This window comes from Ipomoea nil, unplaced genomic scaffold, assembly GCF_001879475.1.
Source record: "Ipomoea nil cultivar Tokyo-kokei standard unplaced genomic scaffold, Asagao_1.1 scaffold3069, whole genome shotgun sequence".
NCBI classification, from domain to species: Eukaryota; Viridiplantae; Streptophyta; class Magnoliopsida; order Solanales; family Convolvulaceae; genus Ipomoea; species Ipomoea nil.
The window spans coordinates 7,423,059-7,444,174 of record NW_017619497.1 but is presented as its reverse complement, the minus strand read 5'-3'; the positions used below and the strand labels follow the sequence as shown (position 1 = coordinate 7,444,174).

Below are 21,116 nucleotides of genomic sequence, written 5' to 3'. Positions count from 1 at the left end.
CTCATCTTAGCTTCCTCTATAAATCTTAATATTTCACACATAAACATAATTGTAAATATCCCTACACGTTTTAGAACTAAATAATAATTTTGTTGTATAGACTATTGTGAGTTAAACGATGATAACTTGAAGCCTATCTTAATTAAGGTCATCGTCAAAATTCAAACGTACAATTTGGATAAGAAAATGCATCACGATACTTCATATTTAACTTAACGTTTTGAGAACTTGAAAGTAAATAGCAAATAACAAACACATTTATAAATTGAAGAATTCAGACTCTATGAGGAACAATCTTAAATTTTATTAAGGCAAACTGACCTATCGGCCAACATTTACTTATTTGATCATTATTAATTGTTTGATTTAGTTAAAATATCAATATAAATGTTTGGTTAATTAGCGTTTTGTAACTCAAAAATGTTAAAATTCAAAAAGCTATCCCAAGCAACTTTTTTAATTAACTTTTTGAGAAAAGAAATTATACAAAACAGCTATCAACTAACAACTAATTTACCAAACACTTTTCTACAACAGTTAATGTTATCAACTAGTTATATCCTCTAATTAACACAATTAGCTACACAACTAACAACCATTTACCAAACAGGACCTAAATCTTTTTCATCCTCAAGGTTCAAACAGACAACTTGAAGGGAAGAACATTGGAGGAATTGTAAATTAAATTACAAAACATTAGCAAGCCTATCGATCATGAAATTTTGGTTCTTTGGTGATAAATTCATAAGTTTACACATTGTATTAGTTTTACCTAAACTTTTTAAATTTAGCAATTTTATATCAAAATTTGAATTTTAGTGATCTCATTATTGACATGTCCATTGATTAGTATTTAAATTATAACAAAAAAAAAAAAAAAAAACATAAACCTTCATGTAACCTATTATATGGTTCAAATGTTTAATAATAAAAAGTACATTATAATTGTTGGTTTTGAAGTGGGTGTTAGGATCACACACTCACTAATTAATTATAAATATTGAAAAAACCATTCTGAAATAAGAAAAAGATGATTTCACTTATTGAAATGACATATTCCTAAGTTATATTACTTCTTTTAAGAATGAAAATCAAAATTTTATAAATGTCGCGAAATCAAATTAGCTACATAACAGCGCTAAAAACTTAAATCCCCCAAAATACGTCTCATTGCTCTATTTATACTTGTGGGTAGGAGTTGTCTTTTCACTTATCTAATGGGGATGGTGCATTAGATTGTGTTTTGCCTTCTCTATGACACCACCTTCCCCATTTGTACATCTCATCCTTGTATTGTCTACTTTTGCTACTATTGCTATTGTTATTATTATTATTATTATTATTATTATTGTTGTTGTTGTTGTTGTTGTTGTTGTTGCTGCTGCTGCTGCTGCTGTTGTTGTTATTATTATTTTTTTTTGAAAGAAACAAACCAAATGCATTAATTAAGATCGGAAACAAGTGCAATATAAATAAAGAATGGAGGGTTAACAAACCACTCCGAACGAACAGGCATAAAAATGAATTCCCGAACTAACAAATTTCATTTGTTATGAATGATGGTCGCCTGTTATTGCTATTGCTATGAAGGATGGTCACCTGTTATTGTTATTGCTATGAAATATGAATGATGGTCACCTGTCCCCTCAATCGTTATACCTTGCACCACGGCGTGCGCAGCACTGTGCGCTCCATCGTTTTGGGAGGTGCGGAAATGAGTTGACGTAATTATGTGTATTTGTTTATACCATTATGTGTACTTGTTTATACAATTATGTGTAAATTTTTTATACAATTATGTATATTTTTTTATACAATTATGTATATTTATTTATACAATTATATAAAACGACGCCGTTTTACATCAGGGCGCACAATGCAATGCGCGCCCTGGTGCACGACATAAATTGTCATGTCCCCTTCTAGATTCCTTTTGCTCTCTTTCTTTTTGAGAATGATGAGTTTCATCCATTGGCCCATACGTGTCTTTTCTCTTGGCCCATCAATTGAGCCCGCTATCATATATGGAATATAACTTGTGGGTAGAGTATACTTCTCGTATAATTTCAATTGAATCTATTACCCAGGTTATTCTTAGTGCAGTTAATTTATCTAATGCATACTCTCGTGTAATGACTACATGTTTTCAACATCATACAAAAAAAATTGCTTTTAACAATAAGCCCATGTTTTTATAGGCATCTTTAATTATTGAAAATATAAATAGGTATTTAGTTGTAATTAAGGGAATTTAATGGCAAAATAGGGAGACAATGCGATCCACAGGGCATAACTCAATAGTTCAAGAATTAGCTTGAAAGTTTTGCTCTAGCAACAGGGTAAGAGTTCGATTTCCATTGAAAACATGGGGGTCACAAAGTGCACTTCTCGACTAGTAGAGGGCTTACAAGTGCACTTTCCAACCTTGGAGCATCTGATCTGGAGGGTTTACAAGTGCACTTTATGATTTGGAGGGCTTATAAGTGCACTTTCTAACCTATAGGGGGCTTATAAGTGCACTTCCCAACTTATGGAGAGTTCACAAGTACACTTTTTGACCTCAAGAGGGTTCACAAGTACACTTCTCGACCGTAGGAGGGTTTAGATTTACCTTAGTACATTTCTCGATCATCCTGGCTAGATATGTCAACTCGGCCATCACATGTTCAACCATCACTCATTCAATAGCTTACATGAGCTAAGTGTCAATTAATGACTGTCACGTTAGCTATGTCAATATTTACTATCATTATGTCCCTTAAAGCACTTTACCTAGGGTGAAATGGGGTTTATACAATTATACTCCCAACTTGTGCTATGCTAATTAGAGCCTTCCGACCTCGTGCGGTTGGACCTCTAGTAAGTTTCCCAACCTCATCACACACTCTTAGTTAGCTTCTCGACCACACCACTCACCCTCTATAACTTCCTGACCTCATTATTCCCACTTGTATTTAATTTATATTTCACTAGCACTAAGTAAAGTAGATAGAAACATGTACGTATTATTCAACAATAATAGCGTATTTTGGCATGACCTAACCTAAAAGATTTGTGATTATTCCCTTTTCGAGTTTTCACGTAAATTGTCTTGTCTCGTTATTCATTTTCTACTATTCATTTTTGTTATGTAGGTTGAGCGAGTCAATCTACACTAACAAAAGTGATAAAGACTTATTGTGTGAGGGGTTTTACCGGACATAGAGGAATATGAGTTGTGAGAGCTTAGAATTAGACTAACGTAAGTTGAAAAACATTAATGTATAAAAAAAAAAATTAAAAAAATAGGGAGACAATAGTCAATAGGTAGCAGTGTACTACCGAAGACTTCAACATACTAGATACGTGCCTCAGCTTCCCTCCAAATCGGATAAGATAAAAACTGCAACCCACGAAATTCAAACTCCACAGCTGCTCTTCAATGAAACTCAGCTGTTGCAGCCTCATCACCTTTAATGCTACCCCGCCTCGCCGCACACTCTTCTCCCTCCGTCCGCCGCGATTCTCCGTCTCCCTCTCCGGCGAGTCAACTCACTCTCACAGGGTCTCGCTAGCCGAATCGCTCCAATCCGAGACGCTCCAAGTCCTCGAATGGCCCGCCGTCTGCTCCCAGCTCGCAGCCTTCACTTCCACTTCCATGGGCCTCTCCGCGGCCCAGTCCGCGACGATTCCATTGGGCAGGAGCCCGGAGGAGAGCCGGAGGCTCCTGGCGCAGACCTCCGCTGCCGTCGCGGTTCCTCGGCCGTTGGATTTCTCCGGCATCGAGGACGTCTCGCGCATCGTCGATACCGCCGTCGCCGGTCAAATGCTCTCCATTCGTGAGATTTGTGCCGTGAAACGAACTCTTATCGCAGCTCGGTCGTTGCTCAAACAGCTGGAGGAGATCTCTTTTCAGAGTGAACTTTGTGAAAGGTAAAGTGGCGCCAGAAATTTCGTTTATAGGGGCGAAAAATTAAATAATTTTAAAAACACTATAAATATTTTTATGATAAAAATATGAAATGACCTGAAGAAATTGCTTATATCTCTATATTCATAAATAAATTTATTTGAATTATATAAACTCTTAACTGTAAGTATTTATAGATTAATTTAAATAGCTCTCCTCTTTATTAGCAGGTGGTCTCCGCTGATTGAAATTCTCCAGAATTGTGATTTTCTTGTTGAATTGGCACACCATATAGAATTCTGTATAGATTGTGACCTTTCAGTAATACTAGATAGAGCTAGTGAAGAACTGGAAATTGTGAGGTTTGAAAGAAAGAGGAACATGGAAAATCTTGAACTAATGTTGAAACAAGCATCATCTCGAATTTTTCGGGCTGGTGGGATTGATAGACCGCTAGTAACCAAACGCCGTTCAAGGATGTGTGTTGGTGTTAGAGCTTCCCATAGATCTTTGCTTCCCAATGGTGTAGTCTTAAATGTTAGCAGCACTGGATCAACATACTTTATGGAACCTGAAGAGGCAGTTGAACTGAATAACATGGAAGTGAAGCTTTCTAGTGAAGAGAGGAATGAGGAACGGGCGATTTTGAGTTCGCTTACGTCTGAAATTGCTCTATCCAAAATGAAGATCGAGTGTTTATTAGATAGGATGTTAGAAATGGACCTTGCATTTGCTAGAGCTGCTCATGCTCATTGGATGAATGGGGTCTGTCCAGCTCTTAGTTCAGAGAACTTTGATGACCCAATATTCAATGATTTATCTGTAGATATTGAAGGTATACAGCATCCTCTGCTCCTCGAGTGCTCGTTGAGAAGATTGCCTGATATTGTAAGATTTAAATCCCGAAGTTCACTTTATTCGGATCAGAAGAATGATGCCACAGATTTTGAATCAGTTACTCGTGCATCTGCTTTTCCTGTACCGATTGATATAAAAATTGAGCATGGAACAAGAGTGGTTGTGATCTCGGGGCCTAATACAGGAGGTAAAACTGCTTCAATGAAAACATTAGGTCTGGCTTCTGTTATGTCCAAGGCTGGCATGTACTTGCCAGCTCAAAATAAGCCCAGACTTCCTTGGTTTGATCTAATTCTGGCAGATATAGGAGATAATCAGGTACATGCTTCTGTCACCTTCTCTGTATGCTCTTCTACATTTTGTTCTATTGTCATTATCATTATTTATAAAATAATTTATATCTTGTTGATGTGATACTCTTATCTGCCTATTCAAGTCTGTAGAACAAAACCTCTCCACCTTTAGTGGGCACATGTTACGGCTTTGCAAGATCTTGGAAGCTGCTTCAGAAAGTTCTCTAATTCTTGTTGATGAAATTGGCAGTGGTACTGATCCTTCGGAAGGCGTAGCTCTTGCAACGAGCATTTTACAATATATCAAGGAGAGAGTTAATTTAGCAGTTGTGACCACCCACTACGGTGATTTAACACGTTTGAAAGAGAAGGATAATCGGTTTTGTAATGCAGCAATGGAATTTTCTTTGGATACGCTGCAGCCTACGTTTAGGATTCTTTGGGGGAGCACGGGTGAGTCAAATGCCTTAATGATTGCTAAATCAATTGGTGTTAATGAAAGCATCATTAGTCGGGCGCAATCATGGGTAAACAAATTGACACCAGACAAGATGCAGGAGCAGAAAGGTTTACTGTATCAGTCACTAGTGGAAGAAAGAGACAGATTAGAAACTCAAGCAAAGAAAGCTGCTTCTCTTCATTCAAATATCATGAATCTTTTCCAAGAGGTACGATTAACATTTTTCTTTGAGGATATCATTGTGTTAAAGAGTCTGATATGATAAAATAAGAGAGAATATATGGGTTTATAATGCCAGACTAGCTAATTGGTTGGATTCAATCTTTTAGTGTGCCCAGTTGAGTGACCCTAGCCCAATCTTAAATCCTAACAAATTGCAATGGATTGTGTACCAAAGATTGAGTGAGCTTGCAAATGACAAGCTAGTGAAGATTCTTACTTCTTATTACCTCCGACTATCTGCCAGCTCTGAATGTATGAAGTCAAGTTTCTTTTATTCACTTCCTTTTCAAAGTTTTATCCTTTTTCTTTCCTATTGAAGATTCAAGATGAGGCGCAAGATCTAGATGAACGCGAAAAAGCTCTGAAGGCAAAGGAAACTCAGAAAATCCAACAAGAAGTGAGGGCTGTGAAGAGGGAGATAGAAGCTGTACTGAAGGACTTTGAGAACCAACTCAAGACTATTGACATTCTTCAGGTTAATTCACTTATCAAGAAATCAGAGTCTGCAATCTCATCCATAATCGAAGCTCATCAGCCTTCGAAAGAACTTGTCAGAGAAACAGGCCAAAGTTTTTATACCCCAAGGGTAGGCGAGCAAGTTCTTGTGAAGAGTTTAGGAAATAAGCTGGCTACCATCGTTGAAGAAACTGGGGACGACGAAACTGTCCTTGTCCAATATGGAAAAATTAGAGTCCGTGTGGATAAAAGCAATATAAGAGCCCTTCCAACTAATTCTGCAACAGGTTCTGTCCCGAGTTCAAGAACACAGGTCAGTGGTATAATCTAGCTTTCCCATCACTCTTTTCTCAATTTTTTCATAATGCAATACTATTTAAAGATGAAGGTAAGGGTTAGCTGTGATTTACATCTCAAAATTGAGAAATGGCATTTCCAAATTAGGGTCAGGGGATCAAGAACCTCAAGGAACTAAGAAGCCTCACTACTACAGCCAGCAACATAAACCAAGACCCTTATGGTCCAGTTGTTCAGACATCTAAAAACTCAGTTGATTTGCGTGGCATGCGAGCAGAGGAAGCTTCTCATCACCTCAGCATGGGCATAGATGCAAGGCCACCTAATTCTGTTCTTTTCGTCGTTCATGGGATGGGCACTGGCGTCATAAAGGAGTTGGCACTAAAGCTGCTGAGAGATCATCCCCGCGTTGTCAAGTTTGAGCAGGAAAGTCCATTCAATTACGGTTGTACAGTTGCTTATATCAAGTAAATTTCTTCACCCAGTAGAAGCACTATATCAAGTAAGAATCATTTTTGTTTCTTCCAGATTACATCCATAGGTAGACTTATTTGTACAGCTATGTGAATATTTGATCATGATTTAAGTGCTACAGTTCTAAAGAGAGAAATTTCTATGCACAACTCTTTTTCCCTTTTCTGTAACATGCTATTTTCTACTACATTTAGTTTGAAGTTAAGTACAGGCAGCCCCCCGCCGGCGCTATAACCCGGCGAGATCGCGGAGATATTCCGGAAAACCGCCAAAACCCCCCAAAAATATACTCCGTATAAGTAGGAGTTTCCGGTTTATCAAATTCAAAATATTTTTCTTTTAATGAGAACCGGGTCTTTGAGAATTGATCACAGTCGTTCAATCGTCGAGTTCATCAATGGTTGATGGTAAAATAACAAGTCAAAAGTTTAATAATTGTAAAATCATGTCAAGCACTTTGTGCTCATATGACATTTTTTTGAATGCTATTGACTTTGTGTACCTCATTAGGTTGAAAAAGTATATTTGAACAAAAAATATTTTTTCAGATGGATGGTGTGAATATGTCACACTTTTTATAGGGAGGAATGTGTCACCACAACATGTGTGTATTGCGTTTGCACTGCATTGCAGTACATGTGTGCATTGTGTTATAAATACATTTACTAATCTAGATAAAAAGTCCAGATTGATTCTCAGGTTCACATGTTAATATAGATTTTCATATCAACCTAAATCTATATATAAAAAGATGACTCATTTGATCATTAGTCTTTTAATCATATGAGAACTAGTTATATATATTATATTATATTATATTATATTATATATATATATATATATATATATATATATATATATATATATATATATATATACATACGGAGTATATAAATAAGTTGCCCTATATATTTCCCACGCATGCAATTCCTCTCAGGCGTCGATCAACCATCAACATCCTTCCGTCCCTCCGCATTCCCAATTTTTCTCCATCTGGGTAAGTTTAAAGTTGAAATCTTTACGCAAATACAATATTATGATCATTGTAAACAATTTCGTTTTTCTTAATTTTCTGGAATTACAGTTCTTTTGATGCAACTGGCATTTGAAATACGGTTGTTTTGACGAGGTTTCAGAGGTATAAAAATCCTGCATCTTTTTATCATCAATGGTGTATTATATTATATTTGAAGCTTTCACCTTGATTCTTGCTTCTACATGGATCACTGGTGTTTAGCTATGATGTTACCTTGCATTGTCTCCCAAGAATCATGTATGCTCTCACATTGTATCTTGTCTACAAAAGGAAAAATCCTCTTGCTCCCGGCCCCCCACACTCAACCTGACAGGATAATGGTGGGATGAGTCACCATAACTCAATGGCCCATTAGGTGGGAGGACTGGTGCCCACATGGAGCACACCACATTTTGGGTGGTTGGGATTTAAAATTCCTGTTAGCAATTTTGATATTTTAGCATCATGCAGTGGGCTAGCAGCTTAATCATTCAAGAATCATGATGTTGCAGCTGTTTAAAAGGGCTAGCTATGATTTAACAGTTGTCTTAGCAGCTCTAATGTTGTAAATCTCTTAGTAGTTTTATGTGCTGTGCCGAAAGCTTGCTTTATACGTTTTCTGAATAGCAAGTGTGTAGTTTGAATTTGTTAACAGTGCTACAATTTACAGAGAATGAGCAACCCAGCAGCCGGGCCATCATCAAAAGCAAAAGTGGGAGCTTCCCAACCTATAGACAATTCATTGAAACGCAAACGTGGAATGTTTCAGAAAGATTGTGAGTTCTCATCTTTCTTTTTTAAGGTAACCTCAGCGTAGAGATTCAATCCATGTTGCAGGGCATAACTACTGTTTTTTTGTGCTGATATCCAGTGCAGCATATGATGTATGGTTTTGGAGATGATGCCAATGTATGTATTCAAATTTCAGTTTGTCAAATTCCCTTCAGATTGTTCTGGTGCATTATGTTTCGGTTTTGTTTCTTGATTTGTTAGAAATGCTGGATTCTTCTTTTTCTTTGTTCGTCTTGCTGCAAAATTTAACTTCTGCTGCTGCGCTATCAGCCACTTCTGGAGACAATGTCACTTGTGGAGGACATTGTTACAGAGTATGTCACAGAGATGGTGAGTGAAAATAACTTTCCACACCTAAACAATGATTTCTAGTACTTGGTTTTTCCGAGAAAAATAGTATGCATTTGCTACAACATAAATATTTTGAGCTCCATGAACCATCATCATTCATTCCAATAGGTGCACAAGGCTCAAGATGTTGCAACAAAGAGAGGGAAGCTTTTGACAGAGGATTTTCTGTTTTTAATTCGAAAGGTAGGTCTTCCAACGTTATATTTTGAGCTCCATGAATGCAAACCATCATTCAATTCATTCCTCTAGGTGGTTGTTTCTAACCACAAACTTTCAATTTCCGATCACTTTTGGGTGATAAAAAATCATGGGATTTCTGGCTGTGTAATGGCACACTTATGTTAGTGGACTAATAGCATATTATATTGTGCAGGATTTGCCAAAACTTCACCGGTGCACAGAATTGCTGTCCATGAATGAGGAGCTTAAACAGGCAAGGAAGGCTTTTGAGGTAGATGAAGAGAAACTGGCATCACTTGAATAAAGATGCAAGAGCTCATCAGTCTCTTCATTTTCCCTGCTGGTTCTGATGCAGGATTTCAGCAACAATTTTGTGTTGCAGAAAGCTCAATTTTGTTGTTTATGACTTCAGGATCGTACAGTGTTCTTCAGATCTTGAAACAGTGTATTTAAAGTCTATCGTAGTTCGTAGGGGCTCCTCTTTTGATTTACTTTTTTTGCTAGACATTAAAGATAGGCTTAGTTTGTTTGATCAAGTGTTTATCTCTTTTGTCAAGTGATCTGTGAAAACGGAAGGGTGTCTGTTTCTAAGTCAAATTGCAAGGATTGAGTTATTCTGTTATTCACCCTCCTCCTTTTCTTTGTAACTTTCTCTTTCATCCACCACACCCAAAGAACTCAAAAAGTACTTTTGTATGCTTTGATTAATTCTTTCCAATTTGTGCTCTGAAATGTTTTCTTCTCAAACATATTTTCAGGAACACTCTTAAAGTCTTTGATCGGCATTGGTATACATCTTGCATCAGTACAAACTGTTAAAACAAATACAACTACAGAAGTGAAACTTCAAAAGGGTAAAGTCTCAACTGATTAGCAAGAGCTAAACATGTGAACAAAAAGGCAACAGGAGAATTTACACCAAATAGGTAAATGTAAATGTCAGAACAGGGTAAAGTCTAGTCTCAACAGGACCACTCCCCAGCTCTAGAACAAAATGGACATAAGAACCCCCTAGTGTGCTTGATGAGAAGGGCGCTGTCTCCGAGCCTGTTGTGCAGCCAGATGAGGTCGCCTGTTGTGCGCCTGCAATACAAAAGAGTTGGAATCGGAACTCAGAAGGTTGGGTATTGAAAGGTTTCGCCTTTCGCGCCAAAGTTTTTAACTCGAAAGGATAGCCAAATGCTTCTATGCAATTCATGTTGCACTCGTGATCATTCTTGATAGATATGAGATGTTCTTGAAAACATGTATATTTAATATATACACATGGCAAAGTAAAAACAAAAAAATGGTTTCTAGAATAAACAAATACATACCCCAATTCTCGTGACAAAGTGACAAGAAGAACATTTAACCGACGGTGCTCCATATGGGTACATTAGCAATACTGTGCAGCCCCCGCATTTGACTTGTCCTATTTGATGACCTGAACAAGAATATAAATTAAAAATAAAAAGCGACTGAGGCATTTCATTAAAGATTGTCTAGTGAAAATCCAAATGCAACATGGAAACTCTATACACTATTAATCTTTTCACAAAAGACTAATAAGATCTATGAACAATCAAATGCTTATGATTTGTTAGAAGATTCAAAAGGTATCTAATTTTGTTACTTTGCATGGAATTAGCAGAGATGAATCACGTGATTGTTAACAACCATGACACTTGTGATTGACTCGAAGAGTACTAGGGGAAGATAAGCACCTTCAAGGGCAAGATTAACTGTCTGGCAGGCCGAGCATTGAACCCATTTAGAACCTCGAGGATATGAAAGCAACTGTCGGCAAGTACCACATACCAATTGACCAACCTCTGAAAGTATAAAAGACGAATGCTTCAAATGACAAAAAAGTATGAAGCTAGTCTGCACCAATCACAATTATAAAAATAAATAAATAAAAAGAAAATCTTACCAGAAGAAATTTGCAATGCAGCTGGTGGGAGTCGAGATATGATACGTTGAGAAGGTCCCCTATCTGTACGAAGTTTTTTCTCCTCATTTTTTATGCTTTGTTGTTTGGTAGCCATTTCAATATCTGATACATCAATGCTTAGCCATTATATGATCAAACAAAAAAGATACACACACAAAAAAAAAATGAGAATAGTGATATGATGCTTTAAGAACTAGAAATATGCAAAATACTTGAACAGATACTACAATGTAATAGAATCAGTAGCTTTCAAAAAAAAAAAATGCAAAATAATGATGACTTGATTTTTTAAGGTTCTGCAAGGACCACAAGCTTTGAAGAAGCCAAATTAGGAAGAAGAAAATTCAAAGAAGATGGGAAGATGATAATTTCACAAAAGGTTTCTCCATTGGGGACTTTAGATAGGTTAGGTTGGAATGTGCACAAGGAAAAAGAAAGAAAGAAGTGTCATCAACAAACATTTAACGGACAGCATTGGTAAATTAATCTGCTTACTCAACTTTTGAAAGTGGAAGAGAAAGCATAACTGAACTACTCAATACTCATTAGAAGAGCATTCATGTTCAGGGCACACGCCCAACTCACCAGAAGAAGCTACTGATGAATGTCGAGTAGGTGTGGATGAATATTCTGGCATAGGAGAGGATTCTGAGCCCGATTGGCGCCATTCAATTTCCCCTTTGTTTCCTCCTTTATTCTCCTTTTCAATATCTATGATGGCCACAAGTTAGCTTTTGTGAAGCTTTATATTATAGTACCTCTAGCATATCTAGTAAGTAAACCTATATTTTTGTGTTCCTGAATAATATAAATTCTCTCTCAATTTAACACAAACTCACTTCAGAGACAACATCCTCAAGTCCATACCATACTACCAGACAATGCCTAGCTATCCAATTCTAAATTTTACTTAATGCTGATACAACAGTAAAATGTTACCACAGTAACTAAGTATACATACTACCTATATACATGTAAAATAAAACTAGAAAATAGGTAAAATGTGATGCAGCTTAAAACATTGAAACTGAAGATGCTAACAGAAAGTAAGGGAAGAAAGTGTGAAAATCAGAGTTTAAAACAATGCTCACCAGAAGGAGCTACTGACTGGGGCAGTAACGATGGAATAGTTTGTGGCTGTCTCTGTTGAGAAGAGATCAACTGCCACCCTGGTGGGGGGCCATCATCATCTTCTTGAATGATCCCTGTTTGTATACCTAAAATTCACCAGGGTAATTCTTATAACTCAAATATATCATTAGGATATTCATAACCAATAACTTTTATGGATTCCTTTTAAAAGCCAGAATTGGTGGAAGGGGAAAAAGTGTGAAAACCAGAGCTTGAAGAAAATTACTAGAAGATGGAGCTGATTGGAGCCCAGGTGGTGGTATTGATTCTGGCAGTGGCTGTTGTTGAGGGTTCCATTGCCACCCTGGTGGTGGACCATCATCATCTTCTTCAATGCTTCTCATTTGTGTATCTAAATTCACAATGCCAATTCTTACAAGTCAATTATATCACTAGCCAAATTCATATCCATAACTTGTGTATTTGAAAAGGCCAACATAGGCAGTTAATATTAGTCTATTAAATGAGCAATCAAGGTTGCCGAAGGCGCTCGACGCTAGACGGGCGTCCGGGGGGCGCCTAGCGCCTAGAGCACCTAGGCGGCCGAGTAATAAAAAAAAATTAATAGTAGGCTCCAACCGCTCTACACAATCCACAGGCCTTAGAGTTGCCGAGTCCCTGTTGCCCGTCATGCAAAGCTTCCAGCCATCCAGTCGCCACAACCACAATCCACGATTCCACGTTGTCGCTGTCACCACCACTGTCCAGCCTGGAGGTTTGCAACTTTGCGTTTGCGAAGGAGTACTTTGGAAGATTATTTTTTTTTTTTCAATTTCTTTTAGCCGTTTAGGGATTTTATATTTTGGGGAAATTTCAAAATTGGCTTGTTTCGATCAAAATGACGTCGTTTTGAGCGAAACAAACCAATTAAAAAAAAAACCACTCGGCTGACTTGGCCGAGTTGGGCGCCTAGTCGGCTGGCCGACTGAAAGGCGCCTAGGGGTGAAATCCCCTCGGCCTAGGTGGCCGCCTAGGCCAATTTTTACAACATTGTGATCAATTCTTGGGGCTTATGGCCAATCGCCTATGATGGGTAAATTTTGTTGGAGGTTGATGCCCAAAAAGGATATCTACACAGAATGAAACATATGGAAACCTATTGCTTTCACTATTGAAGGAAATTTTTCCTCAAACAAGGAAATCATATTTGCCTAAATCAGAGGGGTATTAGTTATCATCCTTGATATAATTCTTGTTCCTTTTAAGTAATTGACCATAATATTACTTATTTTTTAAAAAAGGCTGTAATATATTCAGTTGAGCCATCCTATCACAAAGACTCCACATCCAAAAGTTGGTAATTGCATGCTATACTCAGAAAGGCGTGCAAATCTTTTTTCTATATGTCAAAGAAAGGCATGGTCTTAGTTCATAAGCAGATACAACTAATCTTGTAGAGACAAGAACTTAACAAAGGGAAAATGATTACTAAATAAAGTCAATATAACATTAGGAGAGAGGCAGAGAAAGAGAGAGAGAAGCAGGAAAAAAGTAGCATTAGTTAGGAAAAAGGACCTACCAGAGACAAGTTCAGATGATGTCATAGATTGATGAGGTTGCTTTGGACTTGTAGATTGCGAGCCCAATGGAGGCCTGTCTTCTTCATATTTAGTCTCGTTCTGTTTTTTCCCAATTTCTACATCTGAAAGCCCCTGATTTCTTAACCTTTGTGTATCTGAAACATTAACCACTTCATTTAAGTCGAAATTTAACTCATTTCAACTGAAGCAGTGTTAAAAGTAGCTGCAGTCAGAATTTTTTTTTACTAGTTTAAGTCCCTGAATGGATGAAGTTTTTAGCAATCACAGTTACAATACATATTTCCAAGCTCAGGAAACAAAAGAAAACCTTAGCTTTGGCAACTAATTTGTAAAACCAATCATCTTCCAATCCTTCAGAAATGTTTCAATCATGCTAACAATAAAAATAAATAAATAAATAAATAAATAAAAGGCACACAAGTACTAAAGCCTCAATTGAACAAGTTGGTTTTCCTGGAGGTTAGCCTTGTTGGAACTAGGCTAGCCCTTCCAAAGAGAAGGCTAGGCCTTGAATCCTTCCACTCCATCTAATGTTGCAAAATTGTGCCAACAGAATAGAAAAGGGGAATAGCTGGCTTCTATTACTAGGATGAAACTTCTGGGGGCCGTTTACTTTAGGAAATTGTTCTCTATTTTTTTACTCAATAAGGTCATCTTTTAGCTTTGTATCATTGATCAAAGATGGTCCAAACTCCAAAATGACAAGACGATTATAAGAAAACAAAAGGCAAGAAACTTAATGTGACTCAAAATCTCATCCAATACCAAGTCTGCATACAGAGCCATTTAATTGTGACGAATAATAAAGGCATGGATTGTAGATTAAGTATCAGCCATGTCCACACTATACACTCCCAGTGATAATTCATTATGCAATATTCAAAATCTTGCACAATGGCAACTTTGGATACAAGTTATTCAATTCCAATGATTACTAGGAGATTCAATATCAGCCAAAGCAGATGTTTGGTGTTACCAGTAATGAGAAATCATAATTTACTGAAACTTGATAACTTAATTAAGAGATATTCTAAATAATTGTGTTTGTGCCATAAATATCAGCCACATTTACAAATAGTGCTAACCTAATAAGATGACTTAAAATATGTGTAAGAAAGCAACAAAATAAAAAACTAAAATTAAAACCTAAGGGCACTACCTGGAGAATTTTCTTGCATTGAACTGCATTACAATTTACAAGTAAGAATAATACTATACACCTAAAAACACACCAAAAGTAAAATAAAAAGGGGAATTTTGCAAAATCAAAATGGCCCAACTAAGACATTCAAAGTTGCAAACTTCTTTTTGCATAGTGAACAAATGCGGGAGTAGAAATTCAATCTTATCACCTTCTAAATCGTAATAACATAAAAATAAAATTAAAATTTATAAATGTGTATTCGCAACTCATCTCACCAGAATGACTTGTAGCCGACAGCGGCGGCGTTTCTGGTTGGTGTGGTTCAGCGAAGCCGGGCGGAGGGCCGTCATCGTCATCGTCATCTTCATCTTCATCCTCAACATCCATGTTTTCAAGTTGTGACCTTATAGCTATCGAATCAAAACCAGGCGGGGGCCCTTCATCATCATCTTCATCTTCTTCTTCTTCTTCTACGAATGTTTTTGGGTTGCTCTCCATTCCTTCCTCCGCCCCCATCTCGGCTTTGCTCTCTGTGTGTGTTTCTCAGTTGGCGCTGAATTGAACTCTCAGTTTTAGCGCATATTTCATTGTCGTACCATATTTCTCACATAATTTTGTACGGAATAAGATTTATAAATTTATATGAAAGGAAATTGGTAATTATGCAGCCCATTTTATTTGGGCTTTATAATCTTCCCCTTCAAATTGGCAAATTATCAATCATTATTGTATGGACCATGGTCCACACAAGTTGGGTGGACCATATTTTGTCTACTATAAAATAATGTACATTCAGTACAAAAATAATGTACATTTAGTACAAAAATAATGTATATTGTATACAAGGGATATACATTATTTTTGTTCTGAATGTACATTATATTGTATAATGTACATTCAGTACAAAAATAATGTACATTTAGTATATTAAAATGTACTTTTTATTATGGTCCACGTAACATTGTGTGGACCATGGTCCATACAATAATTTGCCGCAAATTATGCCCTGGACCCGTGTCCACAATGAATTGTGGACACGAACCCAAAATGACGTCGTTTTTCAAAAAAAAAAAAGCGTCATTTAGTCAAAAAAAAAAAAAAATTCGCGCGCGTTTTGCCGTTAACGGCGTTATTATTATTATTTTTTTTTGGATTATGAATGTACAGTTATGCCGTTATGAATGTACAGTTATGCAATTATGAAATTATGAACACAGAGCTCTAACATTATGAACTTACAATTATGAACATATATAGTGATAAAATTATGACCATGGAGCTTTAAAATTGTGAATATAGAGCTTCGAAGATTATGAATGTACAATTATGGAGTTATGAATGTACATTTATAGAGTTATGAATCTACAGTTATGAGATTATGAATCTACAGTTATGGAATTATGAATGTACAGTTATTGATCGAATTATGAACAAAGAGCTCTAACATTATGAACTTACAATTATGAACATATAGTGATAAAATTATGAACATAGAACTCTAAAATTGTGAACATAGAGCTTCGAAAATTATGAATGTACAATTATGGAGTTATGAATGTACAGTTATGGAGTTATGAATGTACAGTTATAGAGTTATGAACGTACAGTTATGGAGTTATAAATGTACAATTATTAACATATAGTAATAAAATTATGAACATATACTCCTATAACGAAGCGATATGAAATTATTAACAAAACAAAACAAAAAAAAAAAAAAAAAAAAAAGGAAATAACAGTGCCTAATGGCACTGTTACCTGTGTCCAGCAAGCATGCTGGATACGGGTCCAACGCATAACGATTGCTTCTAATTCAAATTGGCCTCCCTTAATAGGCCCAAGATTCTGTGCCAATGTTAGGCGTAAGATCCAATAAGAATGATGACTAAGGCTATCTTCATCGGCAATTTATATCGTGGACCCGGATCCACATAGCTCGATTAAAATTACGTCGTTTTGATATTTAAGCTTTAGCAGATTTTGTATTTTCGTTTCTCATGTTTCAGCACAATTTTAGTTTATTTTAGGTACAATATCAATACTCTTAGAGGGTGTTTGGTTCAAGTTATATGAGATAACTAAGGTTATATTTGCTTGAAATATAAGATTCCCATGTTTAGTTCATGTTATAAAAACGCATGTTATATTTACTTTATTTCAGATACATAATCCATAAGCTTAAGTTACAAAATTGCATAACATGAGACACAGAAACGCATAACACAAGACACATACACATGCTTTATAGTAAAAAAAAAAAAAAAAAAAAAACAGAAAAAAAAACCTGTAACGTGAACTGAACAACAAACGGCCACCGTCAAAATTAAAATTCAAAACGACGTCGTATAGGACCAGGCCCTGGTCCACAGTATAACAATTGATCTTTATGCATGCAATACTTTCTCACTTTCAAAAGTAAGCCATATTTTCATATCACTAAATTTGCAATTCATTTATTATTTTACCTATATCCTTGCAATATTTTATCACTTTCAAAAAAAAGGTTCCACACTTACATCACATCAAAACAAACAAATAAAATATTCAAAACTAAAACAAATAAAAATTTTTAAAAAATAAAAATAATACAAAAGGCTGTCGCAATATCGGCTACGGCAACCTTTTGACAGGATTGTAAGTTTACAACCCAAGTTGTCATATTAAATACTTTTACGAAAATTATATCATCTTGCATGACTGTATAATTTCAGCCTAATAACTGTAAGAAGAATTTTTAAAAAAAAAAAAAAAAAAAAAAAAACTGTAAGAAGAAATGAAACAATAATAATGAGCTAAGTAATTTTATGGAGTAGTCAAACTCTCCACATTGGTCGAAACCTCAATAGCTCACCGGCCGACAACAATTGTATTATTTTAAACTTTAATTACGTATGATTTTAAATAAATTATAACATCTCCTTAATTGCTAAGATGACTTTTTGGCGAGCTTTGCGGCTACGTATAATTATCCCACTAAATTAATGACATTATATTGTCTTTTCCCAATATCTTTGAAGCCCTGCGCGTGTGTGTGACATCTAATATTTTTATCACTTTGAGATTAATTCAGATTTAATTTAGATCGCACTAATAAAGTTTGTTGTATTCTTTATTAAAATCGAAACTCCAACTCGATAACTTACTCTGATTAATGAAACTTAACTGAACTTATTTACAATTTATTTATGTTTAATATTAAGTTTAGTATTAATATATAAAATTTATATATTTCAAAATGGTATTAAATATAATACTTTGTATTAAACACACAAAAAAAATTAGAAAAAAAAGAAAAAAAAGATAAATTGGTTTGATTAATGAATAGTAAATATAAGTTGTTTTTGTTTTTTGTTTTTTTTTTTTTGTTTTTGTTTTTTTTTTTTTGTTTTTGTGTGCAGTAGGATAGTCAAAAAGCAGGTAGTTGAGCTGGCTGGCAATTGCTCCTGTCATTCCAAGAACAAAAAGAAAGCTAATAATAAATAAATAAATAAATAAATAAATAAATAGGGAAAATGACACTTCTTCCCCCTAAGTTATATACTTATAGTACTTTCTCCCCCTGAATTATTCAAGTGGCTGTTTTTTCCCCTAAAATGTTAAATGGACATATTTACCCTTAAAATAAATATTTCATTTATTTTCCTTCTCCAACAAATTATGACAATAATTTGGTTCAAACCAAACAAACACTATAGCAACCAAACCGAAATATTACAATTACAATTTAGAATCGAAACTCGATATTTAGAGTTTATTAAAATCGCGAACCGGAACGGACGATTCATGTACCAAACTGAAAAAATAAAATATATTTATTGTTGAATTTAGACTATTTAAAATAAAAAATAAAATTTTAAAATAAAGACGGTTCAAAATTGCGAACCGGATCCAGAACCGCCGATTCACGGTTCAAGATCCAATTTTTTTTTATTCATAATTTTAATAAATTGAAATCCAAATATTAGGTTCTAGATCTGAATCATAACCGGAAACTTTTAATTCAATTGCTATAGTGTCCGGTTCAGTTTGATCTAAACCGTGGTCATCCCTACGTATACGCGATAATTTGTTGGAGAAGTAAAATAAATAAAATGTTTACTTTAAGGGTAGAAATGTCAATTTAATATATCGGGGGGGAAAATCACCACTTTTAGAATAATTGGGGGGGCTAATGTGCTTACCTAAATAATTGAGGAGGAAAAATAGCTATAAGTATATAACTTAGGGGGAAAAAGTGTCATTTTCCCATAAATAAATAAACATATTTTTTTCAGCCGGAAAACAACAGTTGTAGGTAAACAATTGAGAAAGAAAGCAAATAGGGGCACGAATCTGTATGTGCACTTCTTAGGTAACCAAGAACATGGCCCCATACAAGAAAAATTGACTCCTAGGAAGACATGTTTAACGCCCACATATCTGCCTTTTCCTACCCCACATTTTCCCCCAATTCCCACACAGTTTCTGCCATTTTAAAACTCAGTTCAGTTGTCCCTTGGAGCCATATATTTTTGTTTTGTCTAACATTATAACAAGTTTAAGCTGTTCTTGAGCCCTGCCTGCCTGAGTCTTCTTCATCTCATATTCTCATCTCATGACTTTTGCTAAGAGAATTCCTGTTTTTCTGCTAAGGCTTTTAGCCTTGGGTGGCACTGTTACTGCCATCGTTGTGATGATCACCAGCCATGACTCTGCTCAGGTTCTGGGCATGACCTTTGAAGCCAAGTACAACAATTCACCAACTTTCAAGTAAGTTAGTTAAATCATATATAGTTTTGAATGCATTCTTGGTTTCTTTTCTTCTGGGTTGTGTTCAAGTTTGATGTTGAAATCTCCAGGTACTTTGTTGTTATGAATGCAATAGCTAGTGGCTATAGCATCATAGTCCTATTTTTTCCTTCCAAGAAATCTCTCACACGCATTCTGTTGGTTACAGATACGGTACGCTCTACCTTGATCACTTTTTTTTTTCTTTTTTTTTTTTTTTCCTGGACCACACTATATGAGGGTGTGCATTGCCCCCCTCATAACTCTAGTCTGCAAAAGACCACAATGAGGTAAACCAGTCTAATCAAGAAGGTCAATAAGCCACTCCCACTTGAGAGTCGAACTTAGAACCTTGCAGTTACCAAACTAACAGCTTGACCAACTTGGCTATAGTTGTCCCCATCATCACTTTCTTTTATCTAGTGATAGAAATGCGGGCACAACCCATGTACTACAGCACCAGGGCTAGGCCGGGTTGGGCCGCCCTTCCTTACAATATGGGATGGATTAAAATTTTTGTGTTTTTTTAAATGTAGATTATGACATTGCTGTTAGATTCAAGCATATCAGCATGTTTGGCACTAGGTCAACTGGGAAAGAAGGGAAACAGTCATGCTGGTTGGCTACCAATATGTGGGCAGGTACCAAAGTTTTGTGACCATGTTGGAGGAGCTCTGATTGCTGGTTTTGCAGCTACAGTTCTTTATTTTATTATTGTTCTCTATTCTTTCCATAATGTCCTTAATCTGTACTCTCTTAAAGCTTAGAGCTTTTTGCCCTCTAAGGAATTTTGTTATATTTATTTCCTTTCTTTTTCCACTTCTGTAACTTTGGATCATTAGATTGTGTCTGTAACAGTATACCAATCATATTAATATATTATATACAATATTAGGGTTCAAATGAATGTTTTCCAACAAGACAGAAGAGTTCTACTGTGAAAGCATTTACTATATTCAGATGATTACAGGCCAACATAAGATGGCTGTTTTCTCTGTACAACCTTTGAACTTTTAAGTCATAGCAAGACATCAAGCTCTTTAAAGATTATAAATGTTCTAAATTTTCAAGTTTACAGTAAAGATCAAGTGAGATGTAAAAAGGTATTATGAAAGGAAAATGGGTTAAGATCTGACTGATTTATCGGAGAGATTGATAGCCATTGGTACCTTTTCGTACATGGAGCGCTCTCTGAATCTCCTTGGAAGAAAGCACCGCCCTCCAAAGCGTTGCTGCAAGAAAATGAGAGAAACAAACAGCAGACCCCCGCAGCAAATGATGATGTCCCAGGAAGTGGAATAGTAATCCAG

General features: G+C 35.8%; 4 protein-coding genes across 9 annotated transcripts; 3 read left to right on the top strand and 1 right to left on the bottom strand.

Moving 5' to 3' along the window:
* The first annotated feature begins 3,374 nt into the window (after positions 1-3,374).
* LOC109165105 (endonuclease MutS2) lies at positions 3,375-8,716 on the top strand. Of its 2 annotated transcripts, XM_019313724.1 has the most exons (8): positions 3,407-3,912; positions 4,120-5,065; positions 5,184-5,708; positions 6,042-6,491; positions 6,623-6,942; positions 7,887-7,946; positions 8,034-8,087; positions 8,620-8,716. In XM_019313724.1, exons 1-7 carry the CDS (start codon positions 3,422-3,424, stop codon positions 8,056-8,058), a joined length of 2,817 nt encoding a protein of 938 aa, XP_019169269.1. In that variant the 5' UTR covers positions 3,407-3,421; the 3' UTR covers positions 8,059-8,087; positions 8,620-8,716. The 2 variants fall into 2 exon arrangements, 1 of the variants encoding a protein (XP_019169269.1); XR_002051493.1 differs by lacking the exon at positions 8,620-8,716 and having other exon boundaries at positions 3,375-3,912; positions 6,623-6,977; positions 8,034-8,057.
* On the top strand, positions 8,636-9,823 carry LOC109165112 (transcription initiation factor TFIID subunit 13-like). 4 transcript variants are annotated; one of them, XM_019313740.1, is made up of 5 exons: positions 8,636-8,740; positions 8,841-8,873; positions 9,027-9,086; positions 9,216-9,290; positions 9,481-9,823. In XM_019313740.1, the coding sequence occupies exons 2-5, from the start codon at positions 8,844-8,846 to the stop codon at positions 9,589-9,591; spliced, it is 276 nt and encodes a 91-aa protein (XP_019169285.1). In that variant the 5' UTR covers positions 8,636-8,740; positions 8,841-8,843; the 3' UTR covers positions 9,592-9,823. The 4 variants fall into 4 exon arrangements, with proteins under 4 accessions (XP_019169285.1, XP_019169287.1, XP_019169286.1 ...); XM_019313742.1 differs by having other exon boundaries at positions 8,841-8,877; XM_019313741.1 differs by having other exon boundaries at positions 8,693-8,740; positions 8,836-8,877.
* A 179-nt stretch (positions 9,824-10,002) lies between these two features.
* Positions 10,003-15,644, bottom strand: LOC109165108 (protein IWS1 homolog). 2 transcript variants are annotated; one of them, XM_019313734.1, is made up of 9 exons: positions 15,315-15,644; positions 13,874-14,029; positions 12,581-12,706; positions 12,315-12,440; positions 11,809-11,934; positions 11,203-11,325; positions 10,994-11,101; positions 10,604-10,713; positions 10,003-10,370 (listed from the first exon to the last, which is right to left on the bottom strand). In XM_019313734.1, exons 1-9 carry the CDS (start codon positions 15,553-15,555, stop codon positions 10,299-10,301), a joined length of 1,188 nt encoding a protein of 395 aa, XP_019169279.1. In that variant the 5' UTR covers positions 15,556-15,644; the 3' UTR covers positions 10,003-10,298. The 2 variants fall into 2 exon arrangements, with proteins under 2 accessions (XP_019169279.1, XP_019169280.1); XM_019313735.1 differs by lacking the exon at positions 11,809-11,934.
* A 3,699-nt stretch (positions 15,645-19,343) lies between these two features.
* On the top strand, positions 19,344-20,625 carry LOC109165111 (CASP-like protein 1C1). The gene is made up of 3 exons (XM_019313737.1): positions 19,344-19,788; positions 19,878-19,980; positions 20,343-20,625. The coding sequence occupies exons 1-3, from the start codon at positions 19,634-19,636 to the stop codon at positions 20,571-20,573; spliced, it is 489 nt and encodes a 162-aa protein (XP_019169282.1). The 5' UTR covers positions 19,344-19,633; the 3' UTR covers positions 20,574-20,625.
* The last annotated feature ends 491 nt before the right edge of the window (positions 20,626-21,116 follow it).

Bases quoted from the DNA above. Each gene is read 5' to 3' on its own strand.
- LOC109165105 (XM_019313724.1), top strand. From the start codon at position 3,422: ATGAAACTCAGCTGTTGCAGCCTCATCACCTTTAATGCTACCCCGCCT. The intron at 5,066-5,183 runs GTACATGCTTCT...TGCCTATTCAAG, and splicing joins CAGATATAGGAGATAATCAG to TCTGTAGAACAAAACCTCTC. The intron at 5,709-6,041 runs GTACGATTAACA...TTCCTATTGAAG, and splicing joins TCATGAATCTTTTCCAAGAG to ATTCAAGATGAGGCGCAAGA.
- LOC109165112 (XM_019313740.1), top strand. From the start codon at position 8,844: ATGATGTATGGTTTTGGAGATGATGCCAAT. The intron at 8,874-9,026 runs GTATGTATTCAA...CTGCGCTATCAG, and splicing joins GTTTTGGAGATGATGCCAAT to CCACTTCTGGAGACAATGTC. The intron at 9,087-9,215 runs GTGAGTGAAAAT...TCATTCCAATAG, and splicing joins CAGAGTATGTCACAGAGATG to GTGCACAAGGCTCAAGATGT.
- LOC109165108 (XM_019313734.1), bottom strand. From the start codon at position 15,555: ATGGGGGCGGAGGAAGGAATGGAGAGCAACCCAAAAACATTCGTAGAA. The intron at 12,707-13,873 runs GTAGGTCCTTTT...TTGTGAATTTAG, and splicing joins ATCATCTGAACTTGTCTCTG to ATACACAAATGAGAAGCATT. The intron at 11,935-12,314 runs GTGAGCATTGTT...TGGCCATCATAG, and splicing joins CCAGTCAGTAGCTCCTTCTG to ATATTGAAAAGGAGAATAAA.
- LOC109165111 (XM_019313737.1), top strand. From the start codon at position 19,634: ATGACTTTTGCTAAGAGAATTCCTGTTTTTCTGCTAAGGCTTTTAGCC. The intron at 19,789-19,877 runs GTAAGTTAGTTA...TGAAATCTCCAG, and splicing joins AACAATTCACCAACTTTCAA to GTACTTTGTTGTTATGAATG. The intron at 19,981-20,342 runs GTACGCTCTACC...TTTTAAATGTAG, and splicing joins TTCTGTTGGTTACAGATACG to ATTATGACATTGCTGTTAGA.